Here is a 12,343-nt window from a genome sequence, read left to right as displayed (position 1 = left end):
GTTGATGGTCTTGTATTGCTCTCACCAGCTAAACAAATATCTGAAGGGAGGGTGTAAAGAAGATGGAGCCAGCTTCTTTTTGGTGGTGCCCAGTTGACAGGACTAGAAGCAATGGGCACCAGTCCCTTCTGACTTCAGCCATTCTGTGATTCTGTAAACCTGCTTGTTTTGTTTTTACCTCCTTTTGCTGAAAAACAATTCAGGTGGTATCTCAAAGGCATTTAGACTTACTGACTACAACAGGTTCAGAAGCATCTGAGGGATTATTTTGTTCTTATTGAGCCTACGCAGCTTTTGCATGCTGATGTTATCAACCCAAAGGAGCATTTGGACTTGAAACTGAAGTTAAATGCCAGTTCAAGACTAGGTCCTTGCACGAAAGCTTATGCGCTTAAAAATTGGGGCCAAAGTGAAATAATGCCAAAGTGTCTGTGGGGATCCTGAGGTCTTGTCTACATGAAAGACTATACAAATTTAACTACCATTAGTTTAGGAATGTATCTTTTTCCCTGCATGATGAATGGGAGAAAAATCATTTCCCTACCTGATAGGAGTACTGTAAGGGGAAGTGCATTTGTGCTTATGAGATGTTTAGAAGCTATGCCGTTGAAGGTTGTGCAAGTAATACATGTGCTTTATGGACTGGCTTATTTCTTGGATTTAATTTCCTTTAGTAGAAAAAAAAAAGGATTAAGAAGCGAAAATTGGATTTTTTTTGTTTTAAAGACTATGTGAAACTCAAGTACAGCTACCAAAAATCTTGTCCTCTTCCATTACTCACAGTTGTCAGGATTGCTATTCTGCATCCCATTAAGAGATTCAAGTAGATTGTCAACGAAAATGTCCAAAGTCTACTTTTATACCAAGGATAAATGGGAACTTTTTCAAGGGAAGCTGAAAGTAAAATTTGTGGATAGCATCTGTTGTAAAACAATGTATCTAAAGAACTGGGGGTTTGGGGTTGTTGTGTTTTGTTGTTTTGGGGTTTTTTTTGCTCCTTAGGAAATTACTAGCTCAACATGCAAATTAGACCTTGAAATTTTGTTGGAGACACCATAAATTAACATGGTGTGATATTTCTGAGCCATGGTGGCCATATGGAAGAGCCTGAACGAGAAGAGTTTAGCTGGAAACAAGTTACTGTGGTTGATGATTATATGTAATATATACTTGTAGGTGTTTTAAATGTTGAAACCACCAAGGTGTCTGTTATTTCTAATATAATGGGAAGGAGATGTTTGTGTTTGTGAGGGTATTGTGAAAACAAAGTCCACAGTAAAAGCAGTAATGACTTTAAATGCTTACTGACAACTGGAGAACCCTGCTTTAGAGAACTGTTAAGGATTAGCCAAGCACCCATGGAAATGTGTCCTGTTGCTTTTCCTGTAATTGGCGGAGAGGGATGAGATCAACAATCCATGGAGCATGGCTCCAGCCTCTCCACTGATATGTGAAGACTGTGGGTGCTGTTACATGGCAGCTGGATTTCTTGAAGGACCGAGGTCTATCTTCTGGGGGGTTTTTTGTGCTCCAAATTAATCTGGGTTTGACAGCTATAATGTCAAGTAATGAATACAGTCCTTAAGAAAAGAAGTTTTATACCAAGACTGAGTTTATCTGAATTTCTTCTGTTGTTCTCTTGAGATTTAGGTAATCTGTTTGTAAGAGTGCCTTGTTCCCCCCAGTCAAATGCAGATCAGATTATTTTCACAATCCAGTTGAAATTTTCTGAAATGAAACATTGATTTTTAGATTTTTTTTTTCTGTGTGCCGGGAGACTTCCTTGATAAATAGCTTACATTCTGTATCCTTTAATTCTAAATTCTAGTTCAATTCTGGTATGCAGAAGTGGAGTACAGTCATGTGTGTCTTTACCTGAATGAATTTTTATTTGATTGAGAAAACCATGCTGAAAATGCCTTTGTTATTATCAGATACAAATCGGTGAATCATCCAGATGCTTAAACGACCTTACTTTTCTGTGATTTCTGTTGTGGTTTTGATGCTATTTGCTGTCTTTGTCATAGTAATGTCTCAAAATCTGTTAGATAAAAACAAACAGTAGCAGACAGTTTCTTCCCAGAAGAACTGGCTGTCTTCAGCAGAGGAACCAAGTAAAAATGGAGGTGAGAAAACATATACCATGAAAAAGAAGGAACTGGTCCACATATTGCAGCTGTTGGATTAATCCTGTAACTTTTAGTATTTTTTCTTTGAAGGTGTATTTTGCAAGGGGACTAGATATTAGGAAAGGCAAAGAAGAAAAGGAAGGAAGAATGAATGGGTCCTTCTGGTTTTAAGTCTTAAGCTTTTACTGGAGTGTTATGGAAGCTGGAGACCACATTGAGTGAGACTTCACCAATCCATGGAAAACATAGCTGACTGACATAAAAATTGGAGAATCTTTAAAATCATAAGACAAATCCTGAAAATAATTATCCAAAATGCCAAATGCTTGCTGCTTCTGGTTTGTTTTTGTTTGTTCTTTTTCCCAGTGTTTGCTGCCTTTGGATACCTGCATTTGTGGTGCCTGACTAGAGGCATACAGTTATACGGCTATAAAAAATGCAGAGAAACTAACTTCTGTAAGTCAGGTCCCTAAATGTCTCTTCAGAACAAATTATCTGCTGCCATAAGAGGGCATTTTTTGTTGCGGCATTTTTGTTTGTTTGTTTGTTTCTGCAAATGTAGTCCTCTGGCTCCTTGTAGAGTCACTGAATGCTCAAAATATATGAAAACCAGACTCCTCAGTTTTTAGCCTTGGAAGAACTATCATCAGTACAGACATCTGGTCTGGAAAATCTGAGCAGAATTTTCCGAGTGTGAAATATTTGTTCAGTATGGGAGTGTCTGCATCTACAGCACCCCAAAAGGCATTAACTCTGTGTTACCGATGAAGTCTATCTGTCTTAGTTTGAATATTCCTGTCGTTTAATAAACTTCCGTAGCACAGAAATTCAGCTTCAGCTACAGATACTTGGTTGACCAGGGTAGCCGAGCGAGGAGGTGTTTTCTTGTAGAGAAAAATCTGAACGCTCTTGAGATGTTCGAGGCATCATTGAGATATCCTTTGCCTTTTCATCATTCTCTTGGTCTCACACTTACTCTCATGCTCCGTGGACCTGCCTCTCATTTACAGGTTCTTCATAAATTTCCTTGTTTACTGCCTTGCTTCTTTCTGCTCATAGGTCTGAACGCCTGTGATCAGGAAATCTAATGTTCTTCATAAGCTGAAAAAGACTAGTTTACTCAAGAATTTTTCGTCTAAGAGTAACAATGTTATATTTTATGTTTCAGATCTAGCATCTCCAAAGGTGAGGCAGACTATCCCTTTCTTCTGCTCTTTGGTAGTGTATGAGCTCTTATCCGAAGACCGAATTTTGCAAATTCTCCCTTTTCTATCTGTCAGTCTGTCTTTTTTGTGGTACTTCCCATTCTCATGCTTTGAAATTTTGGAATTCCTGCTCTTCCAAGCAGTGGCTTTTCTTCATTAGAAGTTCAGAGATGTGTTCTTTCTACCACCATTTTGACGACTATAGTGATAAGTTTTAGGATATTTATATTTGAATAGAGGAAAAGCAAGGTGTTGTTTGGTAAGGAATAATTCCGTTTGCTACCCCCTATCATTAACAAAAGGTTCTAGAAATCTGTAACAGTAAATGTAATGATCTGTATGCATTCTCTGTTAGCTGCCAAATACCACTGGACACATTCCCAATACGCACAGTACTCTTGTAATTAACACCGACTCCTTAATAACCAATTATTTTGAATGGGTTTGGGGTTTGGGGTTTTTTTAAGCTACTAAAATTCTATTAACTGATTATTATTTTTACTTTCTTCTTGGCCAGCTTAAGTCTGCTTCCTCCCTCCACCTTTCATTTATATTTCTGATTAGTTCAGCTATAGATGGAGTAAAAGCAGAACAAAAGGCTGTGACCTAGTGGCATGTTTCCCCCAGAATATTGTAGAAGGATGCCTCCCCTGCTTGAGTTGCTTTTTACTACTGGGAGAAGGAGAATGCTTTTTTGGACAGGCTCTCAGGATATTAGATTTCAGGTCTGATGTCACCATTTGGAGAAATGAATAAAACCAAGGACACTATTCTGTTTGTTAACAAAGGTCCTTTCTACAATAGCTGTAGTGTTGTTATGGATATGGTAGATTTTATCCCTGGTTCCCTACTGATTTGGAGGGGACTTTATTGCTAATATAAGGAATATATTTCACTACTATTTTCTAGTGTCGGGTTGATATAGGTATAAGGAGAACTGATATAGTTAGGCAGCTCTGGTTTAGTAATTACACATTAGTTTGAGTATGATAATCCCTTGGGACCATCTAAGTTGTCATGACTTTCTCTGTTACTGTACCTATTCTAATGTGGTTGTGCCTTCCTGTCTTCAAATGGCAAGCTTCAGATGAAAGCCCCAGGCTCCAGCAAAAAAAGCTGTCTGATGAAAACAGCTCAGTGAGTGAGAATTCAGTAGTTTGTCTGTAAATCTGAGAGCTAAATAGGATGGCGCTTCTTTTAGAAGTGAAATTGAATTTAAATGGGAGCCGCTGCCATGTCCTGGGGAAATGCTGCTGCATGTCTTAGAAACAATGTGCGGTTTGAGTATTGGAATTGAACAGCCTAGTGACTTTAACAGGGAAGAATGTATCTTTTTAAGTCACTGCATTAGCTGAAAGTGATGCAGGCTTATCTTTAACAAGAACTTGGTTTAATGACTTTTGTTAGGCAGAAGCGAGCAGTGTAATTTTTGTGCCATCCTGAGAACTCTTCCTGTCTATTGAGATTAAAGTACGTGTGCTGACCAAAATGATCCTCCTGAGCCATCTACACAAACTATTTATTAATGTATTTTTTTTCTTTAAGCCTGGAGCGGAGGTGAGCATTCCTGTGGGTTAATGTGAGTCTCTCTGTATTTCCAGCTGGCCCGCGTCGATTCAGTGGTGCTCAGTGGCACATGCAGAATGTCCTCAAAGACTCTGTGGAGAGCTCCGATGATGAATTCTTTGATGCGCGAGGTCAGTACACATTTTTGTCCTCCCCTCTCCATTCTTTCCCCAATTTTGCAGCAAGCTAAGCTCCTAACTAAGCTCTAGACTGAGCTCCTTTGGGAGTGAACTGACAACATCGTCCTCATCAGACTGAGATCAGAAAAAAACCCATCAGATCTTCTTTCAAGAATTTGTGAATGGACTTAAATTTACAGGAGGTGGGTGAAGTGCTGGGGTGGATGAGCGAGCTGCCGTGGGCTGGATCTGGCATCAGAAACAGCCTGACTACAACAGTACAGAGCTTCATGGGGTCTCTCGGGACCAGCTTATTTGCAGGTCAGGTAGTATATGATGTTACAGTTGGAGTGCTCTTGTTTACAGTTCCTGATGAAGGCCATGACTGTCTGTGTTACTGATGGCCAACTTTTAAAACCAATGGCCTACATCTTCCACTCTGGCAAAACTTTGACTAAAGCGACAGAGACCTCTGCTTGTTCAAGAAGCAGCAGTATCTGAATGTTTGTGGATTTAATCGGGTGAATCCAAAATGGAATGTTCCCTACAACATCTGATGAGACCCTGAATCTTGGCGTACTCTTTAACATGTTTAACATGTTTTGTTCTCAAACACAAGTAAAATTTGTAGGTTGTGTGCATACAGATCCTCCCACCTGCAGCGGGAGACGGGGACTCTGGTTTTGGTTTTGTTTGTAGGAGCCAAATCTAATGGTTTTTCTGACATATTTAATTTGCTTTTCTGAAGAGAATAACTAGCAAGGAGTGATTAATTCTGCTACTACTGTAGCAGAAATCCAACTGTATGATCTTTTCATAGGGTAGGCTACTGAGGTCAGACTGAGCTGTCCTTATGTCCTGATGTTACCTGGAAGACAGCGGTGAAGGGTGATGGAATAAACTTGTTAAGTGCTTTGGCTTTTGTCTTTAGGCTTTTTGGTTTGTTTTTTTTTTCTTGCAAACCACTCATTTTCCACTTTCCTTTCTCTAAATTGCCTACTGTAGCTATAAAATTTATGACAACTTTCAACTTGAAAGACAAGCTGCTTACATGACAGTTAGATTTTTTTTTATTTTTTTTTTTAAGCGCCCCCTCCTGCCTCCAGTAGGCAACAACTTCAATCAGTCAGGGGAAGAGAAGTTTACAAAATAAAATGGAATTTGAAAACTTAGCACAAAATTCTGGGCTCACCTAGAACACTACAACTGTCCATTGAAACCAGGCAGTTCTAAATGGAGGTGGATATTGGAATAATGTTTTTATGAAAGTCAAATGATTTGTGTTTGGTTAATCAGGTATAGCAAGATGAAACTATTTGATATGGCTTGTTCAGGAAGTCTGGTGAAATGATTTAATGGATCCTTCTATCTCTGTGAAACTGACTGTGGACTTCATGTTCTTTCAGAAACATGCTTGCATCCTCTTTGATTTACCACAGCTAGAAAAGAGTCCCTGGCTGTCCAAGCATGCTACAGCCACTGTGCAGGAAAAGAGGTGCAGATGTTCTTTCTGACTTAATTGGAAAGGATAGTAGGTGCTATGGTACGTTTGTTTGCTGGGGGTTTTCTGGTTTGCTTTGTTGAAAAAACAAACAAACAAAAACCAATGCCCAGTTACGTTCCAGGGAACAAAATTCCCTCATTTGTTGCCTGTAGTAAGATACGTATTCAGATCAGAGCTTTACGAAGTCTGAGGCATGAGATGTGCATCAAATATTGGTTTTCTTCCCTGTTCCTGTACGGCTAGGCTTACAGTAATAACTACTTGGCTGCTGTGGAGGGTTCTATGTCTGAGAAACAAGAAGTAATCCACAGAAGAGTAAAGAAGTAAGTGACCCAGAAAGGTAAATAAATGAGAGGGTTTTTTAAAAATTTATAGGTATTTATACATATAAAAACTTACAGGTAGGCTGAGGCACAAAGCTCAACTATATGTTGTCTGATATCATGATGCCAGCTCGTGTTTAGCCTGAAATCAGCTCACATCTGCACTTCTGAGCTGGGATTTAGCAACCCATCTCTATTTGAAGAGGAATTTGAGAGCTCTGAGTGCAGAGCTTTGAGCTCTGTGTGTGTGCAGGCACATGAATGCTTGTTTCAGAAAATACATTGCTGAGCACTGATTATTTTCTCCTTGTTCTGAACCAAATGGCTATTTTATCTGAAAGAGACTTTTAGTGCAGGGATGTTCCAGCTGTCTGCACAGGGAGAGGAAAAAAATACAGATGTTATAAGCTGATTTGTTCCTTGTAATCTTTATTGTCATGGGTAGGCACACAGACATTGTAGCTGGTATTCAGATGATCCTTGCACCTAGGTTTGTTTTGGTTTTTTTTTTTTTCCTTTCCCCAGACAGATGCTTCACTGTTTTAGGAATTTAACATCAGATTATGAGTGCCATAAATTGTCATAGGTACAAAGCTGATGTGGACGTGTAACCACAATTTTGGGGAGAGGCTCTGTGTGGCATATGTGTGTAGATAGAGCTTTTATTTGCTTTTTTAACCGTAAGAGTGGCAGCTAGTTCTCTTGTATTTTGGAGGCAAAACCAAAATCTCAAGGTATTTGTGTCATGTCTCATGAAAATCCATGCCCTTGAAATCCATCTCAGTCTATGGAAGTCTCCCTGCACTGAGAGAACTAGTAAACAGTAAATTAATTCACCAGTACAGAAAAGCTTTCTACATTCTTGTTGATGGGGTCTTCGAGCTTGGTTTGGCTTTGCCAGTCAGGAGGAATTCTGCTCTTCTGGGAAGGGGCTTCAGCTACAGCAGAATTATAAGCAGCTGAAGTGTAACGTGATAGAAGCAGTGCCGTGTGACACACGTGAAAATGAGTGTTGAAGATGCTGTTCTGAATTGCAGATACTCAGTGAGGTGAATCTGTTTGGCGCTGTGAAAAGCTGTCACTGTAGGGAGAAAGCACAGTGTTAAATAAGATGATGACCACTGTGCTTAAGTTTGACTGGCTGCGTCTCTCCTCATGCCTAGTCCACTGGGATTGACTATAGCAATAGGGGTTTGGGGTTGAATATTGTTACTTGGGAGGTTAGGGCCAAATTTGCAAACATTTACATGTACAACTACTGTAAGCCTCATTTAGAGAGTTTCACTTCATAGTCAGTCAATAAGTAATCGCTTTCACTGATTACTTAACGGCCCTGATTTTAGATGTTGTAATCTTTGTATTCTGACTTGTGAAACTCCAGCTGATTTAGCCTGATTGTGGGTTGGCTACTACAACTTGCCTGAGAACTGTTGTTGAATATTTGACCCTCGAAGCATGATAAATTGCAGTGCTATTTGGATTCTGTATAGGAGGCGGTATGAGGTAGTCAGTAAAAAATAAATGGACCGTGGATACATATGGTCTATTTCAGGGCACTAATTTTCTGAGTCATGTAAAACTATTAATTTTATTTCTGGGGTTTTATTTTTCCAGTTGTAGACTAGGAGAAATCTTTTCTGGCAGGTGGTTGGAAATTAGAGTGGTCTTTAAGAGAAAGCTGTTGATCGTGGTTATTATTAAAGTACCTGGGAGGTGATTTCAGGCTTTTTGTGGACTCCCTCGGAAGAGGCAAAGTTAACAGTTGATATCATGTTTGTGATAAGATGCAAATGGTGGTTGCTGCTTGCAGGGGATCCTGTAGCCACTTTCTGACCTACTTTTAAGTTCAAATGAACTCTGACTACAACAGTTATTCTGGATTTAAACTAGTCCAGCAGGTGAGAATCTGACCTATCAGAAACTTCTTCATAATTTCTTTATCTCTGTATCAGGCTTCTGATTTAGAATGTGAGGGCATTTTTTTTTTCTTGCTTCCTAAGCGTGTAACTGTAGCAGATCTTATAGTCAAAAGCCTGCTGACAGCTTTGCTAAAGATCGCATAGGTGGTGTGGCATACAGCTACCTCATTTTCTCCAACTGAGTTTATTTAGTCTGCATAAAAACTTTTGTCATTAGTTTTGCCTTCTTAAAATGAGCCTTATGGCACTGCCTTCTGTATTACTATGTTCATATAGAGCTGAAAGCCAATAGATGCGTGGTATATATTTCAAGCCAGGCTCTGTGCGTGCTTTCTCAAGATTCTTATTCCTGAAAGAGGCTATGGTAGCTCTCTGCTAATTAAGACCTGCTCTTAATTTGCTGCACCTTCCTCTCCTGAAAATAGATCCACTAGTCTCATTTATTTAATTCTAAAATGCTCTGCTGAGCAACTTGAATATTATTTGGAAATGCTGCCAATGAACTGAAGTGGAAGTTTGGGAGGTCTAAACACTCATCAGGGTGTTTGTGCTATAAGGCAACGGTGTGATGTAAAATTTTGTTGTGCTTAGCAAAAAGCCTCTTGAGGTGTGAGGATGCTGACCCTCATTCACTAAAGTACAAGAATTTTAAGAAACAGCTGTGATGCAAAGATGGCTTGTGAATGTCAAGATATCTGTCTTTACCTGCCTCAGTTTTTAGTGGGTGTCATTCCCCCCCAGTTTAAATATCAGTGGAAGGCACTTCTGGAAGCGTGTTATTTTCCATGGGGTGCATTCATTGCTGATGATTTGTGGTTTACCACCCGTTGGAAGAGACCCAAGTGCTTCATGTTGTTAGCACTACTCCTGCATCCGTGGCATTAGAGTAGCTCTTTGCCTTTGGTGTTTGTCGTATATTAAATGTATGGACTCCACTTGTAGTCTTCCATTTGCTTTTTCTGCTTACAGGACTTTCCAAGAGACAAATAGAGGTATTTACGTTTCCAGGTATTTCTGTGCAAACTGTATGCAACAGTCTTCTTTACCTCCCCATTCATAAATCTTTTTTAGCTGTTACCTAAAGCAAATAGATAGTGTTTGTCTTGGTTACAGATACTTAGCTGTGTAATTTAAAGCCAGTGCAGTGTCTTTTGTCAGATGGCAAATTTGATGCTGGAATTGAGTCCATAGCAGACGTTGTCATATCATAACAATATCGGTTTCAGTATTTCATGCTTCCAAAATTTATTTAGAATACTTTTATTGTTGATCAATGTGAAGTGCTGTGAGTTTATCCAGCGTCATTACTTCTCATAATGTATGATATATTTCCCATTTTGTTTAGTGCAGATTATGATAGTAATGTATGAGCTGTAATTTATTGCTGCACCGGATTCACACAACGCTTCAGAAATGTGAGGAAAGATATTCTCTTCCTGGAGTTCATGCACATTAAGGGAACCTCATAGCTCACTGAAGTTAGTCTAGGTTCTTTTTGGATTAAAAACCCCTATCAAATTAAAAACAAAGTCATGACTGACTGCTTAAGTACTGTAAAATTGGGGTGTCTTGTTTGAAGTTTGTTTGGTTTTTTTCAAGTCTGTTTTTTCAGAGCACCCAGGCTCTGAAAATCAAGAATACTGAAATTTCCATAAATTGAGAAGCCCCAAATTGGAAAAATTTGGAAAAAAGAAAGACGAAATCTCAATCTTCGTTTTTGAAAAGCAACCCATGCTCCCATCAAACCCCTCTTCCTCTTCATGCTTGAGAATATTTTCTACACTTCTGTCAAACTGAAGTGATTCAAAGGCTTAGGCGACCTTCCCTCCCAAAACCTCGCTCACTGTGCTTGCCTGGAATAGGACGTAGCAGGAGTGGCTCAGGCCCAACTGAAATGGGCCTCGTTTTTTGTCAGTCAGAGTTCTGGACCTAGCGTGCTGTATTCCGTGTGCTAGCCAGAGCTGTTCAGCTGTGTGCCTGCTGCAGAAGCAAACTTCAGCAAGAACACTTTGTATATATTGCATTGGATTTTGGAATGCAGAAGACAATCCCAAATATTCCCTGTCACAGTCTACTGCCTCCGTTCTCTTAAATCCTCTTTTTTGATATAAACTACTTCAAAATCAGAATGTCTGTGCACTGTCTCAGCTCTTCTATGGCAGAATGATTTTCAAAGTTTGGAATTAAGAGGGTAAGTGTATGTATAATATTTTACATATTATATTTTAAATATATTTGGGAGAAATGTCATGATACTCCTAGTTTTTGAGCACAGATTGCTGTGTGTAAAGTATATTGATTTTAGTGTGTAATACAGACTTCTTTTAAGGTCAGGAGCAGTCTGTGTAGTCTGAAATGCTTATAATGACAGTAGCTAGCCTTTTTGTAATTGTTACTTGAAATAAAAAGTGACTGCTATGTATAGATAATGAACAACATCTGTTACTGAGCTGTTAATCCTCTAATAAAAGTCTTTTAGTGAGAGATAATAATTTAATATGTGATAAACTGCTTATGTGGATCAAAATTAAATTTGTATTGGAGACATCTAGACATGAAGAGAATGAGAGATGGTGCTCTGTTCCCACTGGGTGTTCAATGAGAATAGGATACCTAAATTGTTTAAGCTGCATTGAAATCTTAAGCTTTCGTGAGTGGAAGAGTTGGAAAGGGAAAAGAAAAATAGCCTCTGCTGATTTTCCTCCACGCTGCCTTTGTGCTTTTCAATGGTCGTCTACCATGTGCTTAAAACAACTGTCTTGAGGCTTTCAGCAATGTTTCCAAATTCCATGTGAAACTGGAATTGTAACTTTGAGCACCAACTCATACTTGAAATTTTGTCTAAAAGGAGAGCTAAAATGATGATGATTCAGATGTTTTAGATGAGGTAGTTTCTCTGATGTAAGAAACGTTATTGGATTCTGTCTTTGGGAATATGACTGTTTACTGTGCTTGATGGAATATTTTTTTTGATTGTCAACATCCGTTGTTCAAGAATGCTTTGAAGGTCAGTGTGATGACTGCATTTTTGGAGTTGCTGAGGCATGGATCATAGACTAATAAGAACAAAAAATGCACTTGGAATTTGCTGAACATAGTCTGTATTCAAGCTAAGTCATAGAACAGACTTCAAAATACATTGTGTAGGAGACAAAACAGCGATTACCCACTGTACCAAGAGAGTTTGACAAATATTTCCCAGTTTTGATTATTTTGTAGTTAACTTGCAAAAACGGTCTTCAAATCAAGTTTTGTTCAGATAGATTTCCAGAAGTGGTATGCAGAAATAGACTTCTTCATTCCTACAGTAAGTGTCATTAGTCTACTAAGCAACCAAAGATAACGTTGTTTATGTGTAGTATCTTGTAATGATCACATATAGGCTTTGGCCAGTACAAAAGCCTTATTGTACCAAACCCTTTGCAAAGGCACAAGGGATGTCTTGGTGAACAACCCTCTCAGTGAAGAATCTTTTCCTAACGTCCCATCTGAACTTCCCTTGACGCAGCTTCATCCCATTTCCTTGTGTCCCATCACTTGTCACCCGAGAGAGATCAGCGCCTCCCCTCCGCCTGCCC

General features: G+C 39.1%; 1 protein-coding gene across 3 annotated transcripts in view; it reads left to right on the top strand.

The window, feature by feature from the left end:
* Positions 1–12,343, top strand: part of PITPNM3 (PITPNM family member 3) — a 92,815-nt gene that overhangs the window by 14,003 nt on the left and 66,469 nt on the right. For 2 of the 3 annotated variants that reach the window (XM_063340611.1, XM_063340609.1), the window contains exon 2: positions 4,936–5,031. The exons of the other annotated variant lie outside the window; for it this stretch is intronic. In XM_063340611.1, coding sequence (XP_063196681.1) covers positions 4,936–5,031 — 96 coding nt within the window. The remainder of the gene's footprint in view (positions 1–4,935; positions 5,032–12,343) is intronic. 3 annotated transcript variants of the gene reach the window in all.

The sequence above is a fragment of the Chroicocephalus ridibundus genome, chromosome 7 (genome assembly GCF_963924245.1).
Source record: "Chroicocephalus ridibundus chromosome 7, bChrRid1.1, whole genome shotgun sequence".
NCBI lineage: Eukaryota > Metazoa > Chordata > Aves > Charadriiformes > Laridae > Chroicocephalus > Chroicocephalus ridibundus.
This window is presented reverse-complemented; position numbering and strand designations above follow the sequence as displayed.